This window comes from Silurus aristotelis (genome assembly GCF_946808225.1).
Source record: "Silurus aristotelis genome assembly, chromosome: 11".
NCBI lineage: Eukaryota > Metazoa > Chordata > Actinopteri > Siluriformes > Siluridae > Silurus > Silurus aristotelis.
Window position 1 is genome coordinate 13,129,270 of NC_139584.1, and position 22,728 is coordinate 13,151,997.

The 22,728-nt window shown below is 36.3% G+C and overlaps 1 protein-coding gene across 2 annotated transcripts in view; it reads right to left on the reverse strand.

The window, feature by feature from the left end:
* Positions 1 to 22,728, reverse strand: part of cpne5a (copine Va) — an 86,944-nt gene that overhangs the window by 19,530 nt on the left and 44,686 nt on the right. For both annotated transcript variants that reach the window (XM_083553932.1, XM_083553931.1), the window contains 5 exons: positions 14,453 to 14,516; positions 9,424 to 9,527; positions 9,020 to 9,124; positions 4,207 to 4,248; positions 4,000 to 4,075 (listed from right to left, as the gene is read on the reverse strand). In XM_083553932.1, coding sequence (XP_083410058.1) covers positions 4,000 to 4,075; positions 4,207 to 4,248; positions 9,020 to 9,124; positions 9,424 to 9,527; positions 14,453 to 14,516 — 391 coding nt within the window. The remainder of the gene's footprint in view (positions 1 to 3,999; positions 4,076 to 4,206; positions 4,249 to 9,019; positions 9,125 to 9,423; positions 9,528 to 14,452; positions 14,517 to 22,728) is intronic.

Below are 22,728 nucleotides of genomic sequence, written 5' to 3' on the forward strand. Positions count from 1 at the left end.
ACTCACAAACCTCCAATCAGAACAACGCTACCACTTGCTCTATGGAACTGCCCCAAAAACAACAAATAATTTTCGCTGTTAACACAGTAGAAATAGACAAGTTTGGTTGGTTCATATTTCAGTGTTGGAGCTCAGCAAAACATTCTGCACCAGCTGTCATTGGTATCTAGATATGTCTTTTGCACACAAACCTGAGAGGCTTTAAATGATTGACTCCTTCTGTGTGAGAGAAGAGCAAAAATGTGATGCAACACATTGCACCTAGGTTCTTATCTGTACCAGAACATTCGTCCTGTGAAACTGGATTGTAAAGACTGCATCAGCAAATGGAAGGAGCTAACAAAAGGAATGCAAGCATGGTTTTGTGACAGAACAGATCATGATCAATGCACTAGAACATGATTTATTGAAACTGACAGGGTATCCGGACATTGGTTCACAAACCACCTAGCTGATGATGGAATAGGCTTCCAGTCTGCACTTAAACCGACCTGTGGAGCCTAATAACAACAGACCAGTGACTATTGAACAAAATGCCCACAGGGTTTTATTATCAAGCAACATCTAACATAAAAAAAGGCTCTAGAACCAAACTTCTTGCCATGCTGGATGTAAAAGTGCAGTTAAAACTACACAAGCAGGCAATATAAATAAACACTTTTGAAATAGGAATTTAGATGTAAGAGGTGTAAATTTATTTATTTAAATGAGTGTCATTCCATATGCAATGAATAGCAGATATGAAATAAGTGGTGAAGTAACATGATTGGTTTGTAATCACAGATCTAAAGGAAGCATATTTCTACTTTCCAATTTCTATGATGCACAGATGAATTTTCTCTTTGCCCATAAGCAGAAAAAGCAAAACATCTTCATAAATGACAAGTCCAACCACCAATAAAAGCTTTTTCCTTAGTTCTTGGTTTTGTAAAAAATACATTATATATGTTTGTTATTCTCATTGGTTGTGGTAATAATGATACTTGATGTATGTGGACGAAGAACATGTTTGTTGTACCATGTATCTTGTACCATGTTACATAATTACTTAGCAGTTTGTTGTATTTATTTTTTGTTTGATAAATATACTGACATTGGACTAAGTGTACCCTGCTCAATATAATGGCAAAAAAATTATTTAATAAAATGAAAATGATTTTTTTTATGAAATTGTAAGGTTACAAATGGGTCTGGTGTTTAGATTTAACTGCATTACAGTAGTTAGCTTTATCAAATATTTAATTATTCACTTATTTAGCAAATATTCTTTGCACAATCTAAATGAGATAAATTACAGAAAATAAAAGCTTCCAATGTTTGTTTTTTGTTAAAGTTTGCTTTCTACTTAAAATAATTTTAATCCTCTATGAATAATCATGAATACATTAAACAACACCAAAAACCTTTGTGAAAAAGCCCATTGTTCAGTCATTAATGCATCTTTTGGTTACTAAAAGAAAGTCAGTATGTTAAATTCTACCCATCTGTGTTCAGATTAACCAAATGCATGGTTTTATTCATATATATTCCTATACCTAGAGGTACTGTAATGACTAGTTTAATTTAACCCAGAACTTGTATACTATTATTTATTAAAACCTGTATTACAATATGAGATTTTGTATAAAGAACAATTTAATATTGATAATATTGATAAAATCTCCCAAAAGTGCACTTAACAGAAATTAGAAAGCTAGCATATTTTAACCTAACATTTAGAAGTAATTGCTATTATTCTTTACACAGCCATAATTTCCACCTATTTTACAGTGTTATAGTGCTACAGTAAATCTGAAAACAATTCCAGGAATACATAGGGACGATTTCACATAGCCAGTCCACCTATAAGCAATTTCTGGAAGAGACAAGGAACTAGAGAACCCAGAGGGAATACATGCAAAACATAGTAACCTAGCTCAGAATCACAGCAGGGTACAATACCCCCCAGCAACACGGAGCCATCTTTTAATTAAAATCAGTTAGTACTTAACAGGCATATAAGCTGTATTAATGTCCTTCTCAGCAGTTACAAGGTCTAAAGTGTGAGTCTTTAATTTAATATGAACTTCTATTCATTAACTTATCTATTGAACTTGCAATTCCTTTTCAGTCCTGAGATTTTTGACAGCTCTGTGGTTTTCCAATTGGCTTTTAAATTGCAATTTCTGCTTTACGCCGCAGCCCCATGCCAAATAAAGCAATACATAAAAATAAAGATTTTTATTGTATTTCAGAATTTCAAAAGGAAATGCCCTTTTTAGTTCTTTTAACCACTATATTTTTCTATTAAGGGCTTTGGAGAATGCCTTTTAATTATATTTATTTCCTTTGAGTTTCCTAATATCTGTCCCTTAATAAATGCCTGCAGCCTTCATCCCTGTAATAAAATAGGTAAATCGCCTGTTTGCTAATAAAGTTGTAATGTCTATTCATATAACTGTAATCTTAAGCCATTTTGTTTATCCAAACAAAACCAATAAAAATAGAAGATAATCATATAGGGTATAAAAACATGAAGTACTTGTGGTTATTAGCCTTTGGCAAATTTGCCTCTCTGCTCACAACATTTCTTCCTGATAAGTGGTTTAGCATTTTATATTTATTTGCAGTACATAGAAATCTTATCCCATTCCTCCCCAGTCAACCAGACAGCTGACTTTTCAAAGCCTTTTTTTTATGCAAACGGCTTCTCTTGCTAACATTTAAGTCAAGGTGCACCAGAACTCAAACACATCTAGTGTTTCCACGTCCAAATTTGACAGTGCATCAGAACCTAATGTATGAATCAGAGTGCATTGAACAATAAAATAAACTCTACAACGAAAAACCGAAACTAAAATAAACAAACCTTTCATTGTCTGTTTTTCTAAGAGGTTGTATGCAAAACGCATCCTTACAAAAGACTAATTACATTTTTTTGTCACATCAAAGCTTCAACAGAGCTGATTTACCTAATCCCTTTTGCACACACACACACACACACACACACACACACACACACACACACACACACACACACACACACACACACACACACACACACACATACATATGATATAATATAATTTCCATCTATGTTGCTTCAGCTATTTAGCCATGACAGTTAAATGGTTCTCCTTCACCACTTAATCTACAGTGTGAAATAGGGCCTGTAGAGGAAGAGCAGGCAATATCACACTCTAGCCTCTGCACTGTGTGAACCCTGATTTAGTTATACATCAGCCCAGCTTTAAAAAAAAACACCTTTTATAAATAGTGACAATAATCTATGTCCATTTTAGCAGCACCAATTGACTATATTTGACATTAAAGGTGTGTTAGTAAATGTTATTTTAAATTTGCCAGGACTGGTCTCTAATGAATAAGTAGGTGGATTCAAAGACATTTCAATGTATCTGTTACTCCATGACTCCACTACCATTACTACCGCATACATAAATCTCTGCCCCCAGTATCTGCAAAATGCAAAATTCAACTCAATGGTCAAAAGTGCCTTTAACATCTTGTTTTTATTTTTAATGTAATCAAAACTTTATTGGTTATATTAAACAAGTCATGCAAACAATTCAAAGCTATATACAAACTGTAATTACACTCTTAAACACACTCTTGTCTAGAAACACATACCACACAAAACACCTATAAGACACTACATTTTTTCCAGGTTTTTGAAAGTAGGGAATTAAAAAAAATAGGAAGAGTTGGCTTATCCAATGCCAAAATCAGTCAAAAGGGTACTTCTTGGTCTAGTATCATGCTCTGAGAAATCATCTCATAATACTTGTAAATATTACTTATACTAAATATGAAAATAGGGAGGATGTCCTGTATGATAATTCTAGAAATTTCCCTGTGAATAAGGCTGGGCAGGACATCAGTAAGTTAAGAATAACAGTGGGGTACATGTGGCTTTTTCATTGTAGCTGCACCATGTGTCTTTCCTTTATCAGAAGATTTAATAATACCATTGAATAGTAAATAAACCATAATTCTACTGACCTCATAAACATTGAACTGACTCTGGCCCCGTGACAGCTCCCTGTAGCTTGTGGTAAATTCTCCAATGAAGTCATGGCTGAAGGGCAAGAAACAAAAGAGTATAATTGCTTTACCCATAAAGTGGTACTTTCATTCATTCTTTAGACATTTATATAAAATAATTTGTGCCTGTCTGAAAGGGAGAGGTGGGCAGGGGAGGGGACCTACCTGCCATCCCGGTCCCAGTCATATATTTCCACTTTAATTGACCTGGAGGTTATATACACAATGAGATTAAAGAAGCATAATTACAGAGCAAGAAAAATCATGCATTTGTGTCATTAGCCACTTTTCATTTCCTATAAAAATAAAAAAATAAAAAAGACATAAACCACAAATCCATACTAAACAATGAACTAAAAAACATTTCTGACAAAGTTTTTAATATGGCAGTGTGCAGATTGAATCTTAATCAGATACTGAGAGATGTTTGAAATCGCAAAGCAAATAGGCAGGAATCAGTATCTTTCATGAAACCTGAGGTAATTACATTTGGTCATATATTATTATTAGACTTAATAATTAAATTCTGTCTTTTTATGGACCACTAATCTTGCCTATTATACAGAGACACTCTTGATTTGTAACCTTGTTACAACGAATAGGTAATAATCCTACACATGCTGTTAAGCATCAAACAAAGCAAGCACACCGTGATTTGCAAAATTGTGAACACATTTATTTATTTAATGCTTACTAATTGCAGAACAGCACAAAAACCAGTAGACAAAAAGAACTGCTGCTGCATTCTATCTGTCAAGGCATGTTCAAATCTTTTTGAAGAATTAGCTCAAAATAACCTCTGGGTGTGTGAGGAGAGTCAGACATATTTGAGAATTAACAAAGCATTTCTGAAGTGAGGTTTTGGGTGTTCAAGCCCCGGTATTGCCAAGCTGCCACTCTTGGGCCCTTGAGCAAGGCCCTTAACCCTCTGTGCTCCAGGGGCACCATATAGTGGCTTAACCTGTGCTCAAACCCCAGCTTTCGAGCAAGCTGGGATATGCAAAGAAAGAATTTCACTGTGCTGTAATATATATGTAACAAATGAAGTATATTCTATTCTATTCTATTCTATTCTATTCTATTCTATTCTATTCTATTCTATTCTATTCTATTCTCGGGCTGTTTATACATTAAAAACTTGCCTGTTAAGATTAACAGGAACATCATAGGTTTTTGTGGATTAAAGGTTATATCAAAGTCTAAGTTACGAGTAGTGCTGCACAAAATAAGCATGTCAGCCCATCAGTGTAAAAATCTTTACATTCACCTAAATGGATTCCTCTATAAACAGGGCATTTAACCTAAATCAAAAGCTTCAGGAAGTAAACAGTGTCTCAGTAGGAAACCCTATAGGCATTTAAATACAACATTGTATACTGTAGACATAAGCAATTAGACTGATTGACAGGGTTAACTGACGTGTTACTGTCTTGATGGGGGGAAACATCAGCATCCGTGCACAGAATGAAATGGTAGCCAAAAAAAGCATTTGTAGAAGAGCTCTAAGAAGTACCATGTCTGAATTAAACATGAAACCTTACAATTAACAAAATTAGGAATAAGGGGTATTGCAGGCTATTGCTGGACAATGTGCATACACACACATTGATAACTAGGCACATAACTCAGCATAGCAATTCTACATGACCATATGTTTTAGGTAATGTTTTACGTTTTACAGATATTAAAAGTACAGATGCTTGGGATAGAATCAGGTACCCTGGAGTTGTGAGACAGCTACCCACCCACCTAATAATATTCTCACATCCAACCATAATTTGAATACAAATATTAACATATATAAGTCTATCATAAAATGTCAAAATTGTGTGCCTGCTAAATGCTATAATGGTAATGGTATAATGGTATAATGGTATAATGGTTTCATATATTAATTTTTCTAATTAAAACAAAATTATAGCTAGGTCCTATGAAGATCTGAAAACAAAAGTTAACTGAAGAAAATATTGAAGCTATAATAAAGGAACCAATTACTGTTTAACTGACAAAATAAGATTCAAAGATTCGAGCCTCTGCAACATCACACTCCTTCAGCCTCAGTGAGTTAAAGGGCTAAGCAAAAGAACCCGATTAACTCTTCTTCTTCTTCTTCTTCTTCTTCTTCTTCTTCTTCTTCTTCTTCTTCTTTCTTTCGGCTTCTCCCATCAACTCTAAATCCAGACAAAAACTATAAAAGTAATATAAAATTATTCATGCTAAAGCTCTCTTGAAAATCTTCTCAAAATGAATAGTGCATTGTATGCCCTAAGACAAATGTAACTTCGGATGCATTGATTAATTATTAAATCTTCGGAAAAATATCGGCTAAATAGTTATGGCTGTCTCTTTGCTAAGTGATTCTTCCTTCATGTATCATCTAAGAGGTTTTTCACTTAAAGTTTTAGCAGTATGTGTAATTGTTTTGAAACTTTTATAGGCATCTGAAAATGAGTGATAGAGACTAAGAAAAAAATATTGAGCAAAATTAAAATTAATATAGAATTCTACAAGGCTTTGTTTGAAAGGACATCATAGCCTTGGGTTATGCTGCTGTTTACACTTAGAGAAAGTTGCTGCTGCATTGTTCTGCCTTTTAACATATTTCTATTCTTTTTATGGCAGTAAAAATAACCGTTTGATTTATAGCTGTAATATATAGGTGTGTGTGTGTGTGTGTGTGTGTGTGTGTGTGTGTGTGTGTGTGTGTGTGTGTGTGTGTGTGTGTGTGTGTGTGTGTGTATGTGTGTTTGTGTGTATGACAGCACTATCTTTGAGTTAATACCTACTACACTATCTCTGAGTTAATGCCTACTACTTTATTCATGTTGGTTTCAGAGCTAATGAGAATTTTACAGGGATCAGATGTAATCTGTGGTTATAAACATACACATGTGCTATACTCAGTCTTGCCCAAATTACAAACGGAACTCTGGAGTGCTTGTGTGTAATTCCTATAGTTAATTGGACAATACTGATAATGATTTCGAATGTCTACCATGTAGACATTCGAAATCATTATTTAAAAATGTTAAGTTCAGTCAGTATATAAATGTTGCAGTAATATTCCCTCTTACTGAATTTTGATCAGCCTGATGATAATTTGTCATCATAGCGTTCATGTTTTGTGGACAGAACTGAAAATACAAGCCATTTTTAAATTTAAAAAAAAGTTTTGTGATGAGCATGTGGGTTGATATCTAAATGTACATCACAAATGTTAGGAAATATGTCTATGATCTTTCTATTTCCAAGAATGCTGCACAGGTTAATACCTTTTTTGGTAGTAACAACAGCCAGATGACTCCAATTCAACATACATTTGTATTTAATAACAATATAGCAAGTTCAGTTTGTTTTTTGCTCCATATCCAACATTAGTGTAGCAGCATGGTTTATTTGTCTCTTTTGGACTAACAACTGTGGTGTCATTAGCATTCATTTATCATTCTCATCACCATTCACATATGTTCAGGGATTTCAACTTTGCATCATGTAGTTAGAGCCAGCAGAATGGGACAACTGAACAGCATTCACCCTGTCACGCAGATATCCTGTTGATGCCATAGCCATTCCTGCCCAGGAAACTGAGGGAGAAGAATTAGCCATGCTCTGGGGGGTGGGAAGGATGGTATACTCCCTCTCCAATGTCAATCACAGTGTCATAAAGCAGTCATGGGCATCTGGGGGTTTAGTGTTAGCTGTGGTGAGCTGATAGTGCTTTCCTCCTAGTGTGTTACACTGCCCTGTGACACAGCATGAGCAGCAGCTTGAGAAGATGCAGTTGGCTGGCATCACGTGTCTCAGAGGAAGTATGTGATAGCTTTCAGCCTTCCCATTTGGTTGCTGTCATATGATAGGGGAGAGCTGGCTAGTGGGTGGGTATTGGCAGGTGACCAAATTAGAGAGAAAATGATGGGTTGGAGTGTGTGTCTGTGTTTGTAAACCCACATACACTATGGGTTACGATGGGAAGATGGGTATGGGTATGATTTACCCAATTATGGGTGTTTAATTGCCTTATAGCCTTTTATCTATTTAGAATTATTTCCTTTTAATTTATTTTCTTTTTTTATATTACATGGTATAGCAAGCGCTTTTCTGTAAGTTAGTTTCTGTAATGCCTTAGCACAATTAATGTTGTTAATGCATTCATTTATGTTAAATGTGATTTGTGACAAATATATTAATTTTCTTAATTATTTATTATTGATTCATGTAGGGGCCTAATCTTAATCATTATTTTTGAAGATTTATTTATTTTTGTTCAATAAATTATTAGTCTTCATTGGGAAAACTGGTTATATTTTAATACAATGACTGTTGGGAAGTAACAAATCTAAATGAATAATGAATGTGTGCCTGAAATGCCTTGCCTTGACCTCTGACCCTTTTTCTATGTGCTGATTAGAGTAACTGATGTTCTTAAGCATGTTGCCTTTAATCAAGTGCATGTTTTGTGTTTGTGTACAGTATATAAGAATACTACAGCACACAGCATACCAGAAAAGCTGGAGATACAGTAGTTGTGTGGATTAGCATGAACACAAAGGAATGGGATGGAAAGCCAGGTAGGCATTATAAGGCAGGTGTCTCTGTCAGTATCGGAAACAAACATCTGCCAGAGTGTCTGTCAGGTGTATCTGAATCACAAAACTAAACAAACTCATCCTAGCTTTTTTTTTGCTGAATCCCTTTCCAATGTCTTTCTCAGACATAATGGTAGATGCAGCTGGTGCAGTTAGTCAGAGGTGCATCAAGAGCATGACTATTATTTGTAACAATCAATCAAAAGAGACCAGCTTTTCTCAGCAGGAAGCCACATAATACATCCCCTTTACACTCCCTCGCAAATAACACTCGCAAATCATTACTGCCTGGGGCACAGGCATTCAAGGATCATCATACTACCAAAATTATACATACCACTCTATTGCTAGTAGAAAATAATTCTGCTGAGAGTGGCACTGTGTGTGCATACCTATCGTGGTCTCCATTGCAGAGAGCTCTCACTGGGATGCTGAAAGGTTTCCACACAGGGTTGAGTGTGTTTTTCATTACCTCAGTCTTATGGCAGATAGTAAATCTGAATACAAAATAAAAACAAAGATGAGCTAATAACACCTGCTAAAGATTTTGCATATCAGTCTCAGAATGTATTTTCATTCACATTCATGAAATCAGATGTTGAAAAATAACAGGCTTTCTATAATTATCTGATACTATAAAATACTATGATGCTATGATATGAGCTGGATTGCAAATGTAGTCTTGGTCTATACACTTTAAGGGTCTTATATTTCTTTTCATGTGAAAAACATTTTAAAACACTTAGCTGTACTGACATGCATTAGAGACTAAAGTATTAATTATGAATTAACTCACGTTCCATCCTCATTACTCCGGTAGAACACCATGAACGGGTCTGAGCGACCAAAGAAGTCTTTCTTGTCCAGCTTATTGGCACAGAATTGCATGGTGACACAGTCCTGGGGGAAGTTGAGAAAAAGAAAGTGAGAGGTTGTAAATCCAATAGGATTATAGTCATACCTTGCTTGCTACAGAGAATCAGCTTGTGTTCGACAAAAACAAGGTTAGCACATTAAAAACAGACCTTGTGCATGAAAATGTCCCTTTATGTTTAACCTAAAAATATATTCAGGGTTTCCAGCTACAAGATAATGATCCTTTTTTAAAATCTGTGCCTAACATGTGTTTATGTGCAAAAGGCCAAATAGATGAGAAAAACAAAGTGTTTTTTATTGTAAACAGAGTGGGTGTGATTGTGGATTTTATACTCTTTGAATGAGTGTATGAGAACTGTAGGATCTTTTTAACAGCAATAAATGCTGCATTAGCACGGTGTTGCATAGATTACTGCAATTTATAAGGTATTAGCATGTTTCATTCTCATCATTGGCACAATGATAATGCTATGAGTCAATTTAACTGCCAAGCCTTTCCATGCACAAGAGGTGCTATTAAAGCATATGATTAGATTGAGGTCTGGAGCGGAAGAATAGAGAAGGATGGGGAGGGGAGAGATAGGAGGATAGAGGGAAATCAATGAGTGAGAAGAAGCATTAAAAAAAGGCAGAGAGGAGATAAAAGAAAGGGAAGGATAGAGCAGCCTGCCAAAGGTCTGAGCTAAATGACAGTTTCACGGGTGTTGAAGAGACCGTTATAATCCAGCACACTTCGCTAGGCAAGATAACTAGCATTCTGGCAGATGCTACTCTCTTAACAGAGTGTAGCTGCCATATAATTCCTTTGAGATTGCCAGAGGTTTTAGACTGCAAGTGATTGAGTGTGTGTGTTTTGTTTGGGCATGTGTGTTCAATGGGAGTGACAATCAAACCTACCAAATCACTGCACTGACAGTTTTACAGTACTGACTTCCGGTTTCGAGGCGCTCGAGGTTTGCGTTTTTTCTCATGCCACCTTGTACATTTACTCGGGGCCAGATTATCTCACTGGTTATTCATGTCCCCGAGATTATTCTTTCCACCCTGCCTGAGCTGGTTCCTGTTACCCAACCCTGTCTCTGATCCCTGTTCTGCCACTGGCTACCCAGATTACTGGTTTAGATTTTGGACTTTTGTTATATGTTTGTGTTTTTATCTGAACTATATTGCTGGGTATGCTGTGCCTGACTTTTGGACTTTTTTTTTTTTTTTGGTTTCAGATTTTTGTCTTCCCTGCATCTCACTGTTTTCTCGGTATTTGGATTAAGGACTGTTTTTCAGACTGTGTTTATGTTTTTCTCCCCTTTGCTCTGTCTGTCGGCTATTTTTGAACTTTGTGTCATTGCTTGCTCACTTCATTAAATATTGTTTAATAATACTCCGGTCTGCATCCTGCATTTGGGTCCACCTTCCAGTCACCCACACACCCTGACAATTTAAGGTTAATGTTAGGCTGACAGTTTCAGTTGTTTAATGTGGAGTGTATCTAATGTAATTTCAGCAATCACAGATGTTAATAACATATGGGAGATAAGAGGGGGCTCTAGTGAAACAAATTCCATGTTGGTTGCAAACACGAGTACATATTTAAACATTGCAATTACACTTCAGAACAGCGCTGTCTAACGCTGTTAGAACAGTGGTGTAGTTTTGTTTATATGAGGTTTTCAAATATACCACACACACAAAACTAGACTCACACAGAAAAAGCATTCAAATGCCATTTTCTCCATTACAAACAATAATGAGCTTTTTCTCCACCACACTAATGTGTACCTGCACATTCCTGCCATCTGTACTTCCTCTAGCTCTAGGAATACAATTCTTACACCAAAGGTCATCATCATTAGGTATAATAGTGAAGACCCAGATAAATACTGGCAAGAATTGCCCGAATATATGCATTATACCCCAGAGAGACTATGCTCTGACACTGTGAAATGAATAATGCCTTTAACCAATGAGGCAAAGCATTTTAATACAAACCATCTACATTATCTGTGTAAGCTTTGGCTAAACATAGCACACATTCTGATTTGGGAGGAAAAGGAGTATCTTTTGGTATGCAGAGTACAAAGAATTCTGCATAATAAAACTACCTTTTTGTCTTAACAAGCCCCTGGTATTATCAAAAAGTCTACAAAAGCCAGTGTGTCGTAGAGTGTTCTGAATATGTGTCTTATTGATCCCGGGTGAACTATTATGTTCTCCCAACTGCAGTGTTTTATTGTAAGGCATAACACGGGGTGTGGCAGTAAATTTAACGAGACAACAGGGAGAACTTACTTTCTAGAACATTCTTTCTGCTGTTTTCCAATATTATCACAGACTAGGATTTGCTGGAATGCTATGAACATGACTTGAAGACACAGAGGAGGCCCAGGCACTACAAAATTACTAAAAGAAATTGCATGGTCACAGTAAGCTTATCTTGTTGTTCTGCCATGTCTCTGTCTGTTGTATTTTTGAAGCAGTTCCCTCAAATCCTTAGTGAAGTTACACAAACATATACCAGAATTTCTTAGTCAGCTCATGCACTGCAAGCCACATCACCTGACCAGTCACAAGTGCTCTGCACTCCGAGCACATCTCCCTGTTCATCTCTTTAGTCCATGGGGTTCTCAACATCTCTATAAGCATTCTTTTCTCACCATCACAGTATGTTTAACTATAATATAAAGCCCTGAGGTAGAGCTTATGTCCAATGTTTGTGTCAGTTATCAGAATTAGAATCAACAATTTTTATTCGGCAAGGACAGGCAGTGCAAGGAATTCCATTTGGTTCAGTTACACATACAGGACATCACACAGCCAAAGAGTATACTGTAATATAATATATTAGAACATAAAACAATAACATACAATAAAATATGAGATAACATATATATGTACAGAAATGCAGCACAAAAGTTTGTGATATGTTGATACAGTAGAATGCAGGGTAATATAATAATTACTTTTGACTGTAATTAGTGTTAGTGTGCAGTTAGTGCAGGTGTTAGTGTAATTACAATTTAATTGCATTGGTGTGCTAAAGTCACTTTTGCTGCATGTCAGAGGGAAGAAGTGTTGGGTTGTAGAAAAGAAAGAAACTGTGCAGGTGTTGACTGGTATTGAGATTTCAGGTTTCTTATTCTGGGTCTCTGTTGTGAAGGGAAATGCTAAATAAGAAAGTGGCTGGGATGTGAATTTTCTGCTATGATTTTCCACATTTCGTCTTTGCTCTGGATGAATTCAGGTCAGTAAGGGTGGGGAGCTGACAACCAATTGTTTTTTTTTTTTTTTTCCTGCACTTCTAATAATGCTCTGTAGCTTATGTATGGCATTTGAAGGTGCAGAGCTGAACTGGAAAGAAACAGAGGATGTGATTATTGATCCTATTGTAGCTCTCTGTAGATGTCGCAGAAAAAAACGGCATTGCAGGGTGTTGTATGTGATTGTGTTGAAAATTATGTATAATTTGAGTGCTTATTGCTATAAAAAGGTGTGATGCAACTAAACTTCTGAAACTAATCATCTCTGCAGGTTTTTTTTTTTCTTCAACTTTAAGTTAAATATGTGGGCTTATCATTGTTTGATGAGAGTCTTGTTAGTGTGGTGCCCTCTGCAAACTTGATTAGCTTGATTCTGTCTCTCCACAATTGTTTGGCAAGAGAGAAAATATTTAATCTTGTAGAGCACTGGTGTTGAGGTAGGGTGTGTCTGAGAATTGGCGTACTGTTTGACGGTAAATCAATAATTCAACGGTAGACAGGTGGAGATATGTTAAGATGTCTTACTTTGTCCAGGAGTAGGTCAAAGATGATGTTATTGAAAGCAGTATATGCCAAGCTTTCCAGCAAGACAAATGCTTGTGCACACTCTCCACACAAAGTCAATGACTAATGCATAGATCTACTGTCTGACACCACCCTACCCTGTCTATCCTCTGTTGGCTGGATAAAGAAGAAAGGGGACTCAAAATATACAATGAGGAGCACATCGTATGCCCACACTTATGTTAATTTCCTTCCATGGAAGCACATAGAGTGACTTATAGTGGACCAGTTCGATAAATGTAAAAATTTAAAACACAGGGGGAGTATTGATGAAATTCAAGTTAACTTTTGAATAATGAGCCCTTTATCTTTGCATCTAGTGTTGTTCACTGTGTTTCTATCAAAGAACAATTAAAGCAGATGTATCCATACATTGGAAATGCATAAGCAATTATACTGCATATTCTTCCCAGTAATTCTAGCTGCTTACCCATCCTTGGCTCAAATTATAAATGCAAGCTCCTTAAGCACAAAATGCACTAGAAATCTCTCTAAAGAATTGTGGGTCAAGCAGGATGTTTCACGATTTAAAAAAATGTAAAAAAAAATGAAAGTTGCATTTAAACTGACCAAAGAGGAATGCTGACATATTAGGAACAACCAACAAGCCTACAAGGTCTGAAGAAATCTGAAGAAAATTCTGGTTAAGTTTGTTTTTAGGTTTTATGGCACAGAAACAGAAACAAAAAATGCTGTGCCAGTCATTTTCTTGGTCTTTATTTCCATCACTCAGAAATGCAATAAATATTTCAATGGCTTTTGTTGGTCTGCATAGATAAGAAATGTATTTGATGTAACTAATAAACCAATAGCCAGTTGGTTTGTGTGTGCATGCGTGTGCGTGTGTGCGCGCGCGCGCGCGCGCGTGTGTGTGTGTGTGTGTGTGTGTGTGTGTGTGTGTGTGCGAGCGTGTAATAATGACTATTCGTTATTCCCCAGTTTGTTTTTCGTAATTTAGGGAGAAAAATGCCTTCAGTTATATATTTAATCTTCGTTACAAAATAGGAAAGCCAAGTACCACAGTAAATATTTCATAACATCACTTGTGAAAAAAGTTAAATGAGAATCACAACAAATTAGGTTTAGCTAAATTGTAGTCTACTGCAGTATTTATATAAATCGCACACTTACCCTGCAGTTTCCCAGTTCCTCTGCTGTTAAAATGATAGTGCCACACTTCTTCCCTGGAATGCCCCTATGAACAAGTGAAATAAGCTACATATCAGTCAACTGTACATCCTTAAGTAGAAAGAAATTTGTAACACAGTGAACAGGCATTAATTATTAAAGAGCCTTAAATGTATTTAATATACAGGCAACCCATTTAACATAGTTTGATTTATAATTATGCGACATACATTTATTTGGGAATCAACCCTGCAGCACAATAACATTCTGATTGATGATGCATTATTATTAAGTTAACAATTATAATAAATACCACCCTATTTATTTCATTTTCCCTCACAAACACATTGGCAAAAGTGATAGATGTGATGGCAAGTGCAAGCTTTAAGGCAGTATGTACATTAAACTTCAATACTATAGAACAAGAATCAATAATTAGCATGACAAAAAAACTGCATCAGCTTTTCTTAGGCACAGTTGGTCTTCTCAGAGCCATGATTATACATTTATGTGGAATTTTTTAGTGCCTCCAACACAAATCTCTATTAGTGTTTTTGTTTGGAAGGTTTTTTTTTGTTTTCTCATTGTGCATACTAATGCAGTACCGCAGAAGAATTTTAAAGCAAATTGTATTTATACCATTGTAAGGAGTTCCTGACAATCTGAAATATATTCATTGCAAGGATTAAGTCATCTTGACCTTCTTGAAAAGGTAAGGGATTATAATCAACCATGAATAACAGTTTTCTCAAGATAACATTTAATACAGCACCTGAAAAAAGTTTATTTGCACTGAATCTCCAGTGCTCCAGTTAAATATCTCCTTTACTCAAGCATGCCTTAGTATAAGCTAATCAGTTAAAATTTCAAAACTAAAATATAAATTCAGTGTAACTGAACAAAAACCATGGCGATGTCACAGTACAGCATTCATCCTCAGTAAACAGCAGTGTGTATGCATTCATTCTGATGGGACACTAAAATCTTGGATAAGGATAACCACCAAAATGCTCCATCTAATTTCCTGTTCCAACCCCCACCAGTGAATCAGGTTTTTTATTATTGATGTGGCTTTTACTGCTCTCTGCTCCCCATGCTTCCCGACACAGCCAAAAAGAATCAATCACGTTCACACCTCCCCATGTCTCATTTTCAATTGATTTGCATGTGATCAAAAAGCAGAACCCCCACTGGCCTTGCAAGTGTTGTGTAAAATGAAAAATAAATCAATCTTTAAGAAAGTGTTTTTTTATGTTGATATATTATGTCACATGGGCAAATGAAAGTAGTTAATCTGTATAGTTTCAAATTGCAAATTGACTACCAAAGATTCCTGTCTGTCTGACTGATGGTGAATCTGGAAGAAATAAATAAAAAATAAAACATAAACATAACAACAATGCAGGACTGGAATAGTAATTGTATATTACAACTAAATTAATGATTTGTATGCAGAGCATTATGTCTTCCACTTTATCCTGCTGAGTCTGAATAAACAACATTTTGAATAAATCCACTCTATATGAGAAAGCAAAAGTGCTGGGATAAGGGTTTAATTTCTGAAAATGTCAAGTTATGTAGTATAATTTATTGAAGGCGAATGTCAGTTTAAGTGAACTAGAGATCTATCATGACATCTCAACATAGAAATGACAGCTGATACATGAAAATCTGAAAATAGTCTCAATCTGATTTTTTTATTTAGATGATCCTTGATTAAATACTACAATCCATTAGATGTTGAATTGCACAAAAGCAAGACTGATCAAACACGGTTTTAACAAAGCCTGTTAACCAAGCCAGAGTCATCATGCAGAGGGTTAGAATATTTTTACATACTGATCACACATGAAAGTGAGGAAAGCAAGTCCAGAGATGTGATTCAGTATTGCACTTGTTATGCACCACCTCTATATACAGAGCTTTTTTTTTTTTTTCTTTTTTTGCCAGCCATGCTTTAGCATCTAATTTTGCATGGGCAGACTTGATTGGAGATGAGGATGTGATTTATGAAGGCACTTCTTAACCTAATATGTTGCGCTCTGTTTGTAAGGCGAATTTTGCATTTTACACGAGGAACCATTTAAATTCTGTCAGAGCTTTGGGCAGATCTTGGAATTAAATTTGGTTTCTGCTCAGGCATGTCCTACAATAGGACACAATACATTAACTCCCAGGCAATAAAGCAACGTTCCAATTAAATGCAGGGTCAAGCAACACTTTGTAGCTGTGACATAACTCACAATGTGCAGATAATGTCCTCTTTTACTCTGGGAAAAAAGCTTAAAGTAATTTCATTAGAAACAGCAAAACAGGAGGTGAGGCATTTCTGAACGTGTCAAGTGGCAGGTGCGAAAAACTGATATTTGGACATACAGCTCAGGATACGGTGCAGCAAGCTCAAAGCAAACACTAGTATTAAGGTCATCAATAAGCCATCATGCCCTTCAGACCACACTACTACAATACAAATTGGGAAAAGAGAAAAACATGTTTGTAGAGTTAGAAACAACAGCAGTGGTAGAATCATATAGTGGGATATGGAAACTCGTGTATTTTCAGGCAGGCAGTGCATTTACCAGAATTGTATGAGATAAACACAATTTTTTTACAGAGATAAACTTTGAGTTACAGACCACTGGTCCATCAGAAGCATTTGCATTCAGTTTAGACCAGAATTAAATGAAAGCAGACATTCGACTCATTGTGTGAAACTAAGACAATTAAAGGTTTTAGTGAAATTTGCTGGATGGCATCATTTATAAACACAACACATGGCTAATCACAGTCAGAGCATTTGGAAAACGTATCCACAGACTTAGGATTAGAACCATAATCATGTTGATTTTCAACACTGCACTGACAAACCTAATGTATATACAGTAGGAGGATATAAGTGGACCTGTTGTTTCACATCTAGTTGTGGTTTCTGTGCTTGTTTATTTGTTATTTTGATATTTTGATAAACACTTGATAGACTGGTATGAAACAGCCTTTCAGCTAATACTTAACAACTTAACAAATTAACTTTATCTATTTTTCAACAACATAAGTGAATGTAAAAAGGATAAACTGATAGTCTATAGAATTGTTATACATTTTCTTAAAAAAGAAAAAAAAAAGAAACTATAACCAATAAATTGTTTTCTTGGTTGATGAAAGTCTTGTCACAGGTTGCTGGTTTGTTTAGTGGTGAAATAGATTTATAACAATGTCGCAATGTGAAATGTTGCTGGACTGGTCAGAATGATGTGAAAGACCACATAAATTAAATCTAAATTACGTTTAAATAAAATATTCCACAGGATATTTGTTTGTTAACAGTTAAATCTATATTTTATTTTTAGAAGTGTGATGGCATCATAAGTATCTTGTATGTTTACAAAGAAACAGTATACAATTATGCATTCTGCAACATGTAATTATTCTTCACTCACACACATTCATGCACACACATGCACTCATACACATATACATAATACTGCAAACTGGTTTGCATAGATTTTTTTCCATTGTTCCACAGACTCATTCTCAGGAACCAAATTACATACAACAGCTTAAGCTGAGCTACCAGGCTTGAGGCCCATCCTGCCGTAAAATACAACAGGTCTTGTGTTTGCTAAGCTCATTATAAATGTCAAAGAGGCTCAGGGGTTTAAAAACTTGTGCGTTATACAAATCTAGTTATATAGTACAATATAGTTTGTGAGTCAAACTATCAAATAAAAAAAAATTCTCTATTTTTTTACTTTCTGTATACTGTGTATTTGTGTAATCCAGCAATTCATACCGGATTGGTCAAAGCCCGAGTTACCAACAACTGCCACTGGTATTGTTAGGGAACAGGGTACCGAAATCGTGATGTTGGCCGAAGGAGTAGAAAGAGAGGAGGAAGACGTCTACAGAGACAGCAGGAAAAGGATAAGTGTAGGAGAGTGGAGGTTCGGGTTGGTTCTTTAAATGTTGGTACTATGACTGGTAAAGGGAGAGAGTTATCTGATATGATGGAGAGGAGAAAAGTAGATATGTTTTGTGTTCAGGAGACCAAGTGGAAGGGAGTAAGGCCAGGAACAGTGGAGGTGGATTAAAACTGTTTATCATGGTGTGGATGGGAAGAGAAATGGTGTAGGGGTGATTCTAAAGGAAGAGTACAGTAAGAGTGTAGTGGAGGTGAAGAGAGTTTCTAAGAGGGTGATGAACATGAAGCTGGAAGTTGAAGCGGTGATGATAAATGTGATCAGTGAAATGTGATGAAGGAGAAGGAAAAATTCTGGAGTGTATTAGATAAAGTGGTAGATGGTGTACCTAGGAATGAAAAATTGGTGATGGGGTAGACTTTAAATGGACATGTTGGTGAAGGGAACAGAGGTGATGAGAAGGTGATGGGTAGGTATGGCCTTAAGGAGAAGAATGTTGAAGGGCAGGTGGTGGTAGATTTTGCTAAAATGATGAAAATGGCAGTGGTAAATACTTATTTTAAAAAGAAGGACAATCATAGGGTGACATATAAGAGAGGAGGAAGGTGCACACAGGTGGACTATGTTCTATGTAGGAGATGCAACCTGAAGGAGATTGGAGACTGTAAGGTGTTGGCAGAGGACAGTGTAGCTAAACAGCATCGGATGGTGGTCTGTAAGATAGTTTTGGAGGTGAAGAGGAAGAGGAGGAGAGTGAGGACTGAAAGAAGAATAAGATGGTGGAAACTGAATGAGGAAGAGTGTAGTGTGAGGTTCAGGGAGAGAGAGAGAGAGAGAGAGAGAGAGAGAGAGAGAGAGAGAGAGAGAGAGAGAGAGAGAGAGAGAGAGAGAGAGAGAGAGAGAGAGAGAGAGAAAAAGAAAAAGAGAGAGAGAAAGAAAAAGAGAGAGAAGGTTGGATGGTGTGGAGATGGTGAAGCAGGAAGCGGATAGGATTAGTAAGGAGGAACTGAGAGCAGCGATTAATAGGATAAAGAGTGGAAAGTTGGTTGGACCAGATGACATACCAGAAGAAGCATGGAGATGTTTAGGAGAGATGGCAGTGGAGTTTTTAACCAGTTTGTTCAACTTTTGGAGGGTGAGAGGATGCCTGAGGAATGGAGAAGGAGTGTGCTGGTACTGGAGCTGGTGATTTTTAAGAATAAGGGAGATGTGCAGACCTGCAGTAACTACAGGGGAATAAAGTTGATCAGTTACACCATGAAGTTATGGGAAAGAGTAGTGGAAGCCAGGCTGAAAAAAGAGGTGACCATCTGTGAGCAGCAGTATGGTTTCATGCCGAGCACCACAGATGCATAATTTGCTTTGAGAATGTTGATGAAGAAGTATAAAGAAGGTCAGAAGGAGTTGCATTGTGTGGTTGTGGATTTGGAGAAAGTGTACGGCAGGGTGCAGAGAGAGGAATTGTGGTATTGTATGAGGAAGTCAGGTGTGTCAGAAAAGTATGTGAGGGTGGTGCAGGACATGTATGAGGACAGTGTGACAGCTGTGAAGTTTGCAGTAGGAACGGCAGACTGGTTCATGGTGGAGGTTGGACTGCATCAAGGATCGGCTCTGAGCCCTTTCCTGTTTGCAGTGGTGATGGACAGGTTGACAGACGAGGTCAGACAGGAGTCTCCGTGGACTATGATGTTTGCGGATGAGAGTTGTGATTTGTGGTGAGAGTAGTGAGCAGGTTAAAAATGAGCCTGGAAAGGTGGAGGTATGCGCTGGAGAGAGGGGGGATGAAAGTCATGGTGGAGTGGGTGGGGAAGAGTGGCAGGAGTGATTTGTGATTGAAGAGTATCTGCAAGAGTGAAAGGGAAAGTTTATAGGACTGTGGTTAGACCTGCGATGTTGTATGGTTTAGAAACAGTGGCATTGACTAAAAGACAGAAGGTGAATACTGTGTATTTGTGTTGCGTAATAAACACATTTATTACTTTATTTATAAATACTTAGTAGTTCTTCAAGAAATCATGGTTTGTATGGTTGAAATAAATTCTTTCTAACTGAAGTTTTAGTATGTTACCTCTAACAAGCTATGGTAAATGATTAAACCTATTTAAATAAAATAGGAAAAGCCTAGGAATAGCATGTTGATGGAATTTCCCAAACTAACAGAATAACTCAAATAAGTTATTCTTAATAAACAAAGCCTGGTATGAAATATTCTTAAATTAAATATAATTTGGATAATGGAACTAAATTATTATTATTATAATAATTATAATAATAATAATAATAATAGTTATTATTATTATTAATATTATTATTATTATTATTGTTGTTGTTGTTGTTGTTGTTGTTGTTGTTGTTGTTGTTATTAAAGATAATTTTTTTTCTAATCAGTTACATTTTTATAGAATTTTTAGTTCATTGTACTGGAGATTTTTAAGTCATAAAGACAAAACATGCATGTTTCAATTGCAACTATTTCCCTCCTTGGTCTTAGGAAAACAGCAGATAAACATATCTAAATTAGTCTTATACTAGACAGCTTCTTCAGTGGGTTTTTCAACCAAAATATCTGTGTGAAATGATTCAGAGTACAGTAATAAGTCGGCCACATACATATTCAAAAGAAAAATCAACACATGTGCTTCGAGTCCTTGTATAATACATTAACAAAAAGCATTGACCACTGTGCTAATCATTAACCCCACGATCTTAATGAGTGCTCATCTAACGCATCCTGAAATACTTTTCAGTTAAATGAGCCTTACACATATTAAAATGTAGCAGCGTCTTTTATTGTGCCGGAAAAATGCACTTATTAAATTTCTATTTTTAAATTTCAAGCAGGGCTAAATTGAGCCCATTGGTTCTAGATTTCAGCCAAGAGACTAGAATTAATAAATTATTTAATCTATAAAATTTAAAAAGGCAGTTGTAAGGGTCCCTTTCAAAAAAAAAAAAATCCTTTAACTGTGAAGTCCTGCATGGCAATGAAAGCAGATTCTCTGGCTCTATAGCTGTCACTGCTGCTTGGATATAACGACGCTAACCATGTGCAGTGAGTGATTACATTCATATCTGTAATTCTGTTATATATCCACTTGGCCATGAGCTTCTCCAGCGGCTCTAAAGCTCACGAGGGTTAGTTAAATCCAACTGCACTACCACATCAAAGATCTATTAGCCTGAATAAAATGCACCACAAAACCCACTTACATTTACAATGAGGCTTGACCCAATAAAAAGGTTACCCCCAAACTACCTGCAAGTTCAGCAGATCAGCTACTGCTGAGGTGGCAATAAGAATAACACTCTTTTATTTAAACTCGGCAATGCAGGGTTGTTGGTGGTGTTTTTTTTGTTTTGTTTTGTTTTGTTTTTGCTTGATTTTCTTGCTAATTACAAATTCTGAGCACATCAATAACCAGAACTTTTGAAAAACAACCAGATTTCTAAGAAAGTAGCAAAATTAGATATTCACAGAATGAGAGAAAATATATCAAATTAAAATATGAAATCTCTAAAATCCCCGAAGCATTGAATTAGTTTTGCATTTGCATAACAGCCTTAGCACAGTAAATGACATATGTATTTTCTTTCTTCGGATTATCTATTCTTGTGATGGTTCATACAATCCTTATACTGGTCTTTTCAGTTCCCAGAGACTAGGATGGAAATACAGTTTTAAATAAACAGTGCATCCAGTATAATGTGTTTTGACATGAATTTATTTTTTGAATAAGATGGTGATCATATGGCACAATTAAATTAACTTTGTAATTGTGCCAGGAAGTTAACTGTGGTTTTATCAATGGGTGCTCAAGGTGTGATACAAAGTTGCATAGGGTATGCCACAGTGTCACCAGGAACCAACCAACTTAAGGACAGACTGGAAGGGAATTCAAATGAACACTACACATTACTAGGATGGGACAAATTACCCTAATACTCAAAAAGGAGTCATGATGATTAGATTAGATCAGCTGTACAGAGGCAATGAAATGCAGTTATGCCCATTCAGCAGCACAAACCATGCCATGCTATGCATTTATGAGCCCAGTGGTGTTGATATTTTTACCCAGCGGACCAGTCTCTTTATAAACAGGGGTGACCCACTGCACAGACTTAATTTATTCATGACAGACAAATGGAGCTGGTGATCAAATGATGGCCATTCTATCCACAAAGTAGCATAGGGCATGGACTGGCCATAACAATGAATATTCCAACACTTCAAGATCAATCAGTTGTTTAACTCCAAGCTCACTCCATTATCATCAGCCCTTCTAGTGCACACAAGGTAGTCTCAGTGCCAGGGCATGAGTTCCCTCAGTCCTTTTTGCTGTTGTGAATGCTACCCAAAGGCGG